This window comes from Lagopus muta, chromosome 1 (genome assembly GCF_023343835.1).
Source record: "Lagopus muta isolate bLagMut1 chromosome 1, bLagMut1 primary, whole genome shotgun sequence".
NCBI classification, from domain to species: Eukaryota; Metazoa; Chordata; class Aves; order Galliformes; family Phasianidae; genus Lagopus; species Lagopus muta.
This window is the reverse complement of record NC_064433.1, coordinates 91,805,715-91,818,942: the sequence shown is the minus strand read 5'-3', so window position 1 is coordinate 91,818,942 and position 13,228 is coordinate 91,805,715. Positions and strand designations below refer to the sequence as shown.

The 13,228-nt window shown below is 42.6% G+C and overlaps 1 protein-coding gene across 1 annotated transcript in view; it reads right to left on the bottom strand.

Annotated features, from left to right (window-relative positions):
* PTGFRN (prostaglandin F2 receptor inhibitor) overlaps positions 1-13,228 on the bottom strand; it is a 65,991-nt gene that overhangs the window by 6,100 nt on the left and 46,663 nt on the right. Inside the window, 1 exon segment of the mRNA XM_048968369.1 lies at positions 5,406-5,513. Coding sequence (XP_048824326.1) covers positions 5,406-5,513 — 108 coding nt within the window.

The following is a 13,228-nucleotide window of genomic DNA, read 5'->3' as shown; positions in this document are numbered from 1 at the left end:
AGACCATTTTTAAGCCTTTATCAGGCAAGCTGGCACTCCTAGAAGATAGAGAACCTTAGAATAATCTTATAAAGACAGGGACATCCTCAGCTCTGCTATTTGATGTACAGCATCAGCTGGCCAGGTGCTTCATTCTTCCTTACTGTAGAAAAAAACCAGCTGCTGTCTGGGATATCATTAACCCCAGTAAGGTGTGTTATTTTTACACACACCTTGGAAAACAAAACAAAAATACGAGAAAGCAGATGTAAGCACTCTGTTAGTACAAGGGACACTGGCTGACCAAACAGTTTTGGGACGGCAGCTAGTTTAGTAACCCTGCTTCATGGCCAGCTGCTATGAGTGACAACACTGCAGACCCTACACTTGCAAACCTACAGCAGGGTGAGGTTTTCTGGTCCTACGCAAGGTGTGCCTCGGTCAGACCAGCATACAGACCAGCAGCCTGCACAGCAATCAGACTTTCCTATCACACTCTTTGTTACTTGGCATACTACTCTGATCCCCTCTCTTTAAAGCAGAGCTAATACAAATCACTGCACAAACACACCCAATTAAAAGCACTAAGCTTTGACCTCTGCAATGTATACTCATACATCTATCTATGGGAAGCAGGGCCTCTACTTGAGAGCTCTGTTTCTATAAACTACCCTTCTCCTCTGCTGCCTGTTTATGCCAAATAAGGCAGTAACACTGGCCTACAGGCAGTCGTATTGGGAATGACCAATTCCTTGGGAAGTTTATCAAAACTGCCATTTGCTCTGTTTTCAGGTATGGAACACATGGATACCTTCCAGTCTGAGTCCAACTGCACCGAATACACAATTGCATTTGCTAAAATGGATTTCAACAGTAAGTTAGGTGGAAAAAAAAAATAGCTTTCAGATGCCCAGGCTACTTCTTTCAGTCAGTAATTTGAGATTCTCTTCCCTCAACATGCAAAGGGGAATGCAAGCGTTTGCTGTCGTTTTGAAATAGCTGAATCTATCTTCCATAATTACAACATGGGACAACTATTATGCCAACATATTTTATTAGTCAGTATACACAGCGTGCAATTAGTGACTCACTGCAAACAGTCAGAGGGAGGATTTGGCTCGGAGAACTCTTTGTCACTATCCTCCCTGAACTAGCTTCATACAGCAAAGTCATCTGATTCCTTTCTGTATCTCTCACGTTTTTCAAATTTAGCAAAACAAGGACATGAATCAAGCGCTCTCTACAGCTCAGTGATGAACATTCCAAGCAGCTCCCAAGTGCTAACAAATATGTGATTTTACTGACGTAAAACGGGCCACATGCAAGGCTTCCCAAAAGCATCTGTAGAACCCCACACACCCCTTGTATGGTGACAAGCCACTCAGTTTTTGTCCTCAGGCTACAAAAATCAAAACACACCCACTGGAATCACACACATGGTCAACACTGCAAAGCTTTCTTCCACCAGTAAGGACAGTAAGTGCCCATGCACTAGAGAGAGTTTGGCACTGGGAAGTCATCATTCAGAAGGCAACTGAGAACCTCAGTGTCAGCAGCAGCTCTTGCAACTCAGCTCCTTCCATAATGGAAGGCAGAGTCTGGGAATCGGGTGCTTCAGAGGCCCTGCAAGCAGAGAAATAGTGGTGCTATGCTTCTTCCCCTCCTCAGCTAGTGAGGATCATCAACATGTGAAGCACATCTTTATGCATATTTCAATTTGACACACAGGGCTAAGCTGCTGCCCTGGCCAATCGCTCCCTGAAACAGGGAATCCTATTTCTAGACCAGCTCTTAGGAACCATACACTTCCACTACTTAGAATGGAGCTCTCTCAGCATCTTGTTACAGTGCTGAATCACAATTTTGAGACCCTTTTTGTTTACTACATTTAAATGAGATTGAATAGAGCTTCCTAGAGAGCTAGGCGAACCACTTCAAACCATACAAGAGGTAAACAAGCTGGTTTTGTTAAATTCTCCAGTGCCCACTGCGTCTGTCTGGAGCAGTCTGAAAAAAGCCCACCTCTTTCAGACAGAGTAAGAAACACTTTAAAATCCCTATGCACACAACCCAAGAAGGGGTGATCTGGGAAGTCTAGAGAGATCGTTTGTGAAAATGTGTATTCAACAGAAACATCAGAAGCAGCTTTTATACCTTGAGGGCACAGAAGTACTACTAGTATTCCCCCCTGACACACGCATGCTCTCCTTGTATCAATTCAAAACACCAGCTACAGCTGCCAAGCCAAAGAAGCACTTCTTTAGATGGAATGGTTGCTGCCACGTACTGAGCTCAGTAATGCACGCTCCACTTCAGCAGGGTCTCAAAGAAGCAGAGGAAATTAAACCACGTAGCAGTCAAGCCAAAACCTTTTCAACCCTTTAGAAAGTTTCCCACAGGGTGGGCGTGCATACTCACAGACACACAATGGTGAATCGCCTCTACTAGAGGAGGAACCAACCCGTAAGTAACGCTACTAGAAACAAATGGAGCTGAGAAGGGGAGTGATAAAGATCATCGTCCATTTAGCTTGTCCTCAGCTCCTTGAAAGTACTTTATTTCTCTGGTTGTACACATGAAGGGGGGGGAAACAGATGAAACCCAACACTTCATATTCCTATACAAAGCATACACACTGATCTCCTCGCGTGCTTGCAAAGTTGAGTGCCTTGTGTACAAAAGCAGAGCCAGCTGGCATACCAAATGCATTCAGACTGTCCAGGAAGTGCGTTTAACAAAAAGATCTTATGAAATTCTCCAATCCTTCTCTGCTCAAAATACACTGCTGTGGCAGATCTAACACCAGAAGAGCAGACTTCTTGAAAGCCATCACAATCCAGACCCACAGAACATAGTCAGGATAGCAATGTGCACAGACCATTGCTGTACTCTCCTTTCTTACGTTCCCAACCTGAAAGGCCATGGCTGCCATCTATTTTCTTCTAGAAGATGCTAGCAACTCTTGCTCTTCCTGTCTTATTATCTGGTGTAGGCTTTTCCAAACAACACACCTCTTTTCCCTGCTGGATGAAACAGCGCTGTTATTTTCAGTCTGTCTAACATTTTGGCATTTATTTAAGAAGGAAACTCTCCATTTGAATGATAAACTACATTGTGATACCTACTCAGTGCAGATTCAGATCAGAGATGAGACAGTTGTGGAAAAAAAGTCAAGTGGTTACGTCAGGGTGTTGCTAGATGACCCTTAAGGACCTTCTCTATCTAACCTGCTCAGTTATCCCACTTATCTATTCCTCTCCAACCCTGAAGTCAAGAATGCAGAATGACAAGGGAAATCTGCACACCCTACAGCTGCTGCATACATTCCAGATGTTTCCTGCAGTTCTGCTGCCAGTCTCACCCAGAAGACCAGCAAGGACTGGAGAGGCATCAGCTTTTTAGGGCCACCTGAAATGCCCAGGTGGAACTTTTCCACACAGACATGCAGAGTATGGCTGGCTAGACCCCAAATCTTGCTCATTCAGCAACTGGAGGCTCAGAGCAGAGACCAACAGGCTCCCCCAACACTTGCCACAAGACCACACTTCTTTTACTCCTTTCTGTAGGTATCCATTGTGTGTGCCTCATCCGCCCCATTACAGACAAATAAGTCACAAAAACACGCACAAAAAGCCCCCAAAACATCAACAACAACAACCAAAAAACAACCACGGAGCAGAGCTGCCTTTTCCAGATAATATTAACCACCTAGGAAACAGATTGCAGTGCTGACATTTACAACTCTGCACTTGCTGCTCATGATCTGTGAAAAGGGCAACATTTCCAAACACAGGTATCATCTATTGATTCAACAGACATTCATACTCCCTTATGGAACTTCCCTGTTTAAACCTAACTCTGCTGATCAGCAGCTCCTTGAAGAGGCCATCTTTTAATTTCAGTCCATTTGATCGTCTTCCTCTTGTCAGAGCTTCTCCCCTTCTCAAGCTACCAAACACACGCAAAAAGATCACAAACTCAAATGCTCTGATAGGAGAACCCCACTGTTAGTAAGTGGCCTCTTTTCAAGTTCTAAGTTGGTTGGAGATGCTGAGATCTCTTTCACAAGGCAACCCCAGGCTTATCTTAGCTGTAGAACACCAGCAGAAGCAGCAGCAGCTCCCTGCTAGCAGTTATTTCTCTCCCTGCAAAGGAAGCCAGCTGCTTGGGGTCCTGCCCTGCAGCAATACCTGTAAGAGCTTGGGAACACCTCAACTGAGATGAGGCATTCTGCTGAGCAGAAACTGAGGCACACATACAGATGTACAATGCTGCAGACTGTCCAATACCCCACACTATTAATCTTTTGACAGCAATAAAGTTTAGTCAGCGTTTGCTCCTTACCAAACCTTTCAGTAATACAATCCACAGACTTCCAGCATTTTTTCACAGGCAGCAGAGAACCATAATCTAGCAAATTGCCTCCCTGTTACACTCGGATTTAACATAGAACAGACATTGTGCAATTTCAAAGTGATGGACCTTTACTAAACTTGGTACTTCATCTCATCAACTACTACACTAAGTAACATTTGCCACACAGCACCTTTTGTGAAGTGGCTTGTGCACAGATTTCTAAGTTTCCCAAGAATCATGGCATCTTTAGAGATATACATACACATTTTTATATATATTTGTTTAGGTTTTTTCTAAACATTTTTCATATATTTGCATACATAACATTACTTAAAAAAAACCTAAGCTCATTCCAAACTCAAACTTCGTGTCCAGTAACCAGAGCTGCTCTCACAGCATTTTGATGAAAAGCAGCTCAGGCAATGTTGGGCAAGCAGCTAAGTTTTGAGCAATTCTCTGAACTTTTTAGCCCTTCACAAATGTTTGCCTTTCAAGTACTTGTTGTCCTTTTTATAATAATTAGGTACTGTGTGTTTCTTCCCATGCAAAAAAGAAGGCTTGCCTCTGAAGGCCATAGGAATTAACATCCGTTATATCCATATTGAGGCTGCAGTAATCAGTTTTTATGACTTTTAGATTTAAATTAAGCCTTAAATACACTGTGAAGCGTTGAGTTGACTGATCAGATGATTTTAAGACTGCTATGACTGTAAAGGTTTTGCAAATGTATCTCCTTAAGATACATATTAAAGGAGTCAGGAACAGTTCCCACTCTCATCTAGTGGCTGTAGGCTGAGACTGCCAGCACTGGTGTCAGTTGTACAGACAGCACAAGGGCAGAGTTAGCAATAGGAACACTTTTTTCCTTCTACCAAGAGTGTGAAATGCAAAACTTGTTTTAAACTTGGCTGTGCAAAGCATATACTCTCCCCTGTTATTTATCTAGTTCTGTAGGACTTTCAATGCTAGCTTTCAGTTCTCCAGCTTCACTCAAATGACACAGTGTTGTAGCTGCTAGTATTCCATCTCAAAGCAATTGAGTTACAAGGGAAATATTTTTGTCAAAATACCTGGCTCTAGTGTCATTCCATCTGTTGTGATGATACAGAGCAAATCTGCCAGTTCACCTTGGTAAATCGTCAGATTGTCAGAATGCGCCGAGACATTAAACACAGGACCTAGAAAAGAATAACCACAATTATTCATGATATGCCTTTTCTTCAGAGTCCATAACCTTTCTGGTACGTTATTGAATTCTCCTCTACTTGTTTGCTGAGACTGAGCTTTGAAGTAAGGATAAGCAATCATGCAAGTTTGGGCAAAACAGTCATTACATTTTTAGCCACTAATTGCTGCACTACCACCCAAACTGCCAGGCCTGTCACACAGCACAAAGTCACCGCCCAAGTCTGCCTTCCACCATCCTGTGCAAAACGAGCCCTTCTGCAATTGGTGACTTCACACAGAAGAATAAAATTCAAGTCCTCAGGCTAATCCAGCACAGATCATTTTGGCTGACACTGTCAATAGGAATTCAAGTTAGAGCAAACCATTAACTTAACAATACAAGTGGTTCTTCTGCAGAGTTGAAACACAGACAATAGAAGAAGTGCATCTGATAACACTTTTCTGTGGGTTTTCCTTCAGGCTCTGCTACAGATAGCTTCTTTCATACAAGATGTCTCAATGCCCAAGGGTATGGTAACTTCTTCAGCTGTAATGCGATGATGGTAATGACGAAAACCACTGGGCTGTTATGAAATGCTCAGACACCATAACAACACATGTGTTTGACTTCTAAGATGCAGAAGATAACAAAACTTCCCCTCGTTTTGACAACTACATCTCCAGTGCAAAATTCACAAAACCACAGGTGTTCTTCAGATACACCTACGTTGCTAGCACTCTCTGTTTCACAGGGCAGAAAACAACGTGTCAAAACACCCTTAGTGATTTTTCTACTAAACAAGGCGGAAGAGATGAGCGTGAGGGAAGCTGATGACAACGGTGGTCTCTGAGATGGCTTTGGGGGAAGGGGCCAGAGAGTTCACAAAGGAACTGGGGATTCAGATTAAGAGGTAACAGTTTTCACTCACCCTAGATTCTGTCAGCTGCTGTTATTAACTGGCTCAGCTACTTCTGGGACAGGAGCAGAAGCAACAAGAAGAATAAAAAGGTAATTTGGGCAGGAAAAGTAAACTGTTGGAGGATCTTCCCTCCTCTCACGTGTTACTGTTTGAGTATAGAAACTGTAAATCTCAAATCCACTAAAGATCTGTGGCAAACACTACTTTTGATAGAGAACAATTAAGAAATTCAGCTAAGAAACCCACTCGTTCCTTGCTCTCTCAACAGGTTTATGTGGAAAGCTGCACTAAGAACTCGCCAAGGTTCTGGAAAGAAACTTGAAGATGCCATAAAGCTAGAGCTTTCATTTCTGGTGAAGCTGTTCTAGGGTACAGGGGCCTGATTTGTTTTCATCAGAGATTATACAGCACGCTAAGAAATGAATTACAATTACACTGCAATAATCACCCTGTGGCTTCCAGGATTCTTCTCCAACAATTTCCACTGCACACAATCTGCTGTGCTGTGTTAAATCATAAACCTCTTAGAGCCTTCTCTGCCCCAGAAGCAGATGCAGTTTGTACATGAGGACAGTATGCGGACAAACGTCCCAGAGATTTATACCCATTCTCCAATCAGAAGTCTTTTCTATTAAAAAAAATAAGATTGTAAGATGCCCATATGAAGCAAGAATAAAAGGGAAGTAGTGTGACAGGATCCTTTCCTGGGGAAATGGAAAGATATCAGACTGATTGCTTCCTCAGCCTTTGTCCAAACTCTATGGGAATTCCATATATCCTGACATGCCCCTGCCTGGAACACACACACACACGCTACAACCATATTGCCTTTGCAGCCTGCTTCTTCAGATAGAATAAGGTATTTCACATCACTTTTTTTTTTTTTTTTTTCCTCTTTGGTGGGTTTTGAGGTAGCCATGCAGACAGAGGTTCAAAGGCCCTAGGGATTAGTCAGAGGCAGGACGGACCAGGGCTCTCCAGCCAACTGTAACCAGGGGAGTCCCCAACTGTGACTCTGCTGCCACAGCAGCAAAGTGACTGTCAAGACTGCCAGGAACACCCCCACATTTCCAGCATATGCCTCTGCTGCACTGACTGAACACAAAAGAGCACTGTAATAATCCTGGTTGCTGCCTATAGCTCAGGGTCTGCACTACGCCCTGGCTGTAGGTGAGGGAACGCATCAAGGATGTGAGATGTGCCCTGCTTTACCACATAGGCCCAGCTCTGTTGGGTGATGGCAGGGATCAGGCAAGGGAGAAGAACTGTGCAGTCCCAAGTTGGTCAGGCTGAGCTGTCTTATCCCTGCCCTGGTAGGGTGAAGAAAAGAAAGACAGAAAGGTACACGTACAGAGGATTTCTTGAGTTTTATTTCTAGATCAAACATCCAGGCATCTACTGCTCAACAGATACTGGATCCTAACCCCGGCATGCCAAAAAACCCACTAATGTAGAGCAGAGTTTGAGCACTCTTGGCATCCAAACATTGTTAAGATAAGTGCTGAGTTTGTTTGGTCTCTCTGCCAGGAAAGGCAGGATCATGGCAATGCAGCATCCCTGCACACTCCTCAGTTCTGGGACAGCAAGTTCATCTCTCATCTGCCTCCCACGTGAAGAGTCAGAGCTTCCTGGGCAATAAGGAGGCTGCTAAGCAGCACCTTCACTGTCATTTCATGATTGTATTTCTCTTCAGTAAGCCACAGTTATTTCCCTTGGGTTATTTTCCTACCAGGGTACATCTCCTGCAAATTACCTTTTGTAACTCCAGGGGTGAAATCGCTGTCCTGTGTTACAAGGACTTGATTTTGACAAAGCCCAGAGATATGTCAGGGGCTGAGCTCTTCCTCCTCTCTAGCTAAAGAGGGAATTTAATTTTTTCTTAATTAATGTATTTTTTAAAAAATGCAAGTAATCTTCATTACGTTGAGTTCTCAGTGGCTTAGCCTTGAAAACTGGAGTTGCAGCTTCTCAAGAGGAGTACCTTAATTCTTTAGCAATATCTTCTGCCTACATGCCCCATGCTCTGGGCCTCAGGCTGTCCTCAGGCACAAAAGGGCAGAATAAAGCCTTTTCATTTATGGCTTTTACTCCACCACAGAACCTGAGAAGACAAGAGCCTCTTTGCAAGAGACACCATTTAGCCCTAAGCTGGATCAAGATGACCGTGTAATCCCTTACCTCTCAACATAAGGTACGTTTGCCAGAGCTGTAGTTACTACACAGCCTACAAAAGAAGCTGAGAAGATCCCTATGCCCCTCATGAGAAGTCACTGACCTGCCAACCTTCCCTATAGAATGGTTCTAGGCTTTTTTTTTGTTTCTGTTCTAAAGAAAGAAACTGACCATCAGCGCTTTTAACCTGATTACAACTTGCCTTATTATGCCCCAAGTTTAAATGATTTTATCTGGCTTCAGCGGAACTTGTCTGGCAGCAGGATGAGAGAAGCAGTTTCAAACAAAAGCAGCAGCCACCTGTCAGTAGGTTACAAGCAAATCCATTGTCTTATCTAACTGAGCATCTTCTTTACTGTTAGATTAAGAAAAGCACCTTATAAACAAATGGCACTAGAGCAGATGATGCTTCCAAGCACGCTTTCGATGATCTTGAGAACTTCACAAGACATATATGATACAAGATCATCTGCAAGGTGTGGGCTGGGAAAGTAATAGACTCTTCTTTGGCAAGAACTGAGTTGATGCTACGTTAACTCTGAGAAAAATAGAACTCTGCAGACAACAGACAATGTGCCTTTGCTTGCCTTGCCACCTATAATTAACAGTTTGAAATACTGTTATTGCCAACTACTGGTCACTCAAGAGAATAAACAAGCTGGAATTTAGTTTCAAGTGCAGGGTCGACAGATCAAGCATGACTTGCAAGGCTCATCAAGAATAAAGCAAAGTTAAGTGTAGGAAATCTGTTCAGTAGATTGAGAGCTGAAAAATAATTGGATTTACATAACTTCAGGTTTGAAGATAAATGTCATGCCCTCAGCTAATTCAGAAACTAAAAAGCAGACTTACAAAATGAACCAGCAATCCCAATTCTGAGAGCTAAGCAACCATTTTCAACCCCAGATTACCGTCCTCTGCTGAGAACTTTGATGTAAACTATGCTGAACACACTGCTCCTCACTGCAGAATCACAGAATCACAGAATCACAGAATGACCATATGTAAGCCTAGAAGCAGCTCTTCAAAAAGTTTTCTTCTTTAATAAAGTAATAACAATTTTATATTAAAAGGTACCTGCTGTAAAGATAGGGATAAAAATAGTTTTCTTAACATTTATGTGTTTGAAAAACACCACCATTCTAAACAAAGTAAAGAAGTTGAGGTTAAAGTTTACTAGCACAGGTCTAGAAGTTCTTACAAGAAAATCAGGTTCCAGGATCAGGATGTGTTTCGTTTGATTTCTTCTGAATGTGCCCTTTTGCAGCAGGTCTCATTACTCAAGCCACTGATTTCAGATAACCAAACCAGAAAACTCCAGCACCCAAAATCTAAGGACACAGTCTTCAGTGTATTTCTTCCACACATAAATGAAAGAAAAAAATATATATAAAACGCACCAAGTTTGGCTTACTATTTAGCATTCAACTAGATTCATCCTGAATGTGCCGTGATGTTGAAAGGGGAGTTCAAGTTTATTGAATTAATTAACTCCAACTCCGCTTAAGGATTTACATATTGGAGAAAAATTAAAAACCCTGAGCCTGTTTACCTGATGACACCCCATTCTCCCTGCTTTCCTTCACAGCTCAGTAATCCAAACACCTTAAATCTGTAAGAAAAAGGGAGAAAGGAGGGAGAATAACCGAAAGCCAGTCAACATTTGGATTTAGATTAGATAAGCTCCTAATTACCTAGGTTCTGCATGACGTTTCGGACTTTTCTACTTCATCTCAGCCAGTATTTCTCTGCGAAATCTAATCTGTCCACAGAAATGAGTTACCTTTATTTTCCAGACAAAGTAGAACACAGAAAGGTCAAGCAAACTGACTGGCAACAGAGATCCAGACTCAGGAGGCTTCCCTACCCAATTACCCCACATCCAGTCCGTTACCCAGCACAGAGAGAGCAATCACTGCATGCAATTTCATTGCCTGCAGTTAGCCAGCACCATGGACCACAAGGCGGAAAATACAGATGAAATCCACAAGTGCTCCATCTTCCAAGATTACTCATATCTGCCCTGGCACCAGATCATCCATTCAAACTGAAGATTCCACAATCCTGCCTCTCTCCACATAACGAGCTCCTTCACCCGCACCGTTTCCTTTCGGCCCTCTCCCGGCTTCTTTTACAGAGCTGTTCCCCAACAAGTTTCACCCCAAAGCCTCAGAATAGCCATTACTGGGAGAAGACCCCAGTAGTTTAAGTCTGTGGTTTCTACTTCCAGAATTAATGCACACAGACACAAAGACACACAATGACAAAGCACACTCTTGCCCATTAGCTGTGGCTGGAAAATACCAGTCTCTCTTGCCAAATAGTTTCTGCTGTACTCCTCCTGTTCATTCTTTCCCATGATTAAGATTTCTTTCCTTTAAGAACCTTTCTAATCTACTTTCTTGCATCTGAGCATCTCCCTGGGTCATTGCAGGGCATCATTTTAATTGCAAGTTCAACATCAATACTTAGCTCATATTTCTGCAGCTTAGTTTATCTCAGCTTCTTCCAGAGATTGATAATGCATTGCTGAGCAATGAGCTCACATGAAGATGTAATCCAGAGCTGAAGATTTCATTGAGATGCTTCCCTTAGAGATCTCTTTCATTTTTGCTTCTCCAGAGCTATTTGCCCTCTGCTGAATGGCACAGACGAAGCCAGCTGTGAGCATAGCTAAGCTCCAAATGGTTCTCCCTCATAACATATTTCTGTATACAAAATTAAAAGCTTCCTTCTTCCTGCTTCCCTCAAGGCAAAGGAAAATAAGTCACTTTTGTGGAAATCCCTGTGAGCGGATAGAGGGCAAAGGCAACCTAAACACTAACTTGGGTTGCTGGGTACAGTCTGAGAGGGATAGAAAATTAAAGATTGAATGCCAAAGAAAAACATATAACTCCAGGATAAACTAAGTGGATTTCACAACAGAGGCCAGGTGCTTCAGCATTAAAAAAAAACAAAACAAAACCCACAAACACCAAGAAGCCAAAACAACAACATAAAAACAGATGAAACAGATGCAGGCAAGCTGGAACCATTTATACCAAATACCTGTTCACAGAGTCAGCAATGAAATTAAGAGAAAATCTCAAGACAAGGTTGCTGGCAACCCTTGAAAAGAGATGGTAGAACTTCTGTTTGAAACTGAGCTGACCAAAAAGCAGTGCAGAAGAATATTTCTTAAAGCTTTCATACGGGATGGCTTCCTCCTGACTCTCCCCAGAACCAGCTTAGTTTGCTTACAGTTCCTAGATGTACAGCAGGCATTCATTTTATAAAGCTGGTCTAGTGATCCTTGCCATTCATAAGACTGAACCAGAGGATTCTCAAGATCCCGTCTGGTCTTAAAATACATCCAGCACAGAACAATCTGCCATTGATTGAAAATATGAAAACTAATGGCTTACTAGGCTCCTCTTTCTCCTCCCCCCAAGTCCCAGTTTATATAATTCAGCAGACAAAATCGACTTCTAATTTTTGAAGTTCAGGACATTTCAAGTAAATGTCTCTACATTAACATTTCAGATCATAAACTAAAACGGAATGAATACGTCCCTTTGCAACAACAAGTGGAGAAAGGAGAGGAGGTGTCTGCTTGCAGCCAGCAAGCTCTGCCTTGAATGGAAAGAATCTGAGCAAGACATTTTCCACAGATGTTCATGGAAAAACATTTCAGCGTGCTGCCACATTTCAAGCCTATTGTGGCAGGAAACCCTGAAGTTTCATGTGCACAGTGCCCAGCTCATATATACGTATGTAAAAAGCTTACAGGCCTCCTGCCTTTCAGATAGTCACATTGCACAACGTGTGCACACACTAAAAACCTTTCATTGAAGCATCACAACTCGGAGATCTGGGAGGGAGTCAGACTAGAAGGAAGGATTTCGAGCCCAAGCCTCCACACCCCCTGCCAAAGAGGGATCAATAAAAAGGTAAGAGAAAGAAATTCCTCCCACCACTAAAACATTCATGTAAAACCCTATAAGGACTTCCTTCTTCTGAAAATGCTACTTCCATATTGATCCATTCTGCCCCTCATCCCCCCCCCCCCAACATGGTGCAAACTGAAAATGTTGGGTAAGATCAAGCCCTCAAAGTACAGGGTAGGCAGGAATACCTTTTAATTTTGATATTATACTGCATTATGATGTCTTCTCAACAGACACGCTTACCATTCTGCTACACTTTGGGATCTTTAAAGTCAGGAGAACTGTTAACAAGACAATCACTATAAGGGACAAACACTTTCATAAACCGCTCATCACAAATCCCCACTGAACTCAGGATCCAACAGAAATGTGCTTCTCACCTGTTATTTACTCAAAGCTGCATGGCTTTCTCTGCTTTCTCTGACCCTTTTCCTATTAACATCTTCCCTCCAGTTTTGGAGCACTTCCCTTTATCCCCAGAATACCCTAGCAACTTCAGCAGTTCTGTCTTACACCATTCCCATTAGAAAAAAATCTGGCACCAGGTTCTTCTTTTGGAGAACAAATCTGACAGTTGCCTGTACCATGAGATGCAAGACAAGGGTATGATATCTGAGCTGTACTATAATAGCTGCTCCACAGCTTTGCCATTTACCACCCTGACCTAGTCACAGTTTGGTCACAGCTTACATCAAAAAGAGTACACCT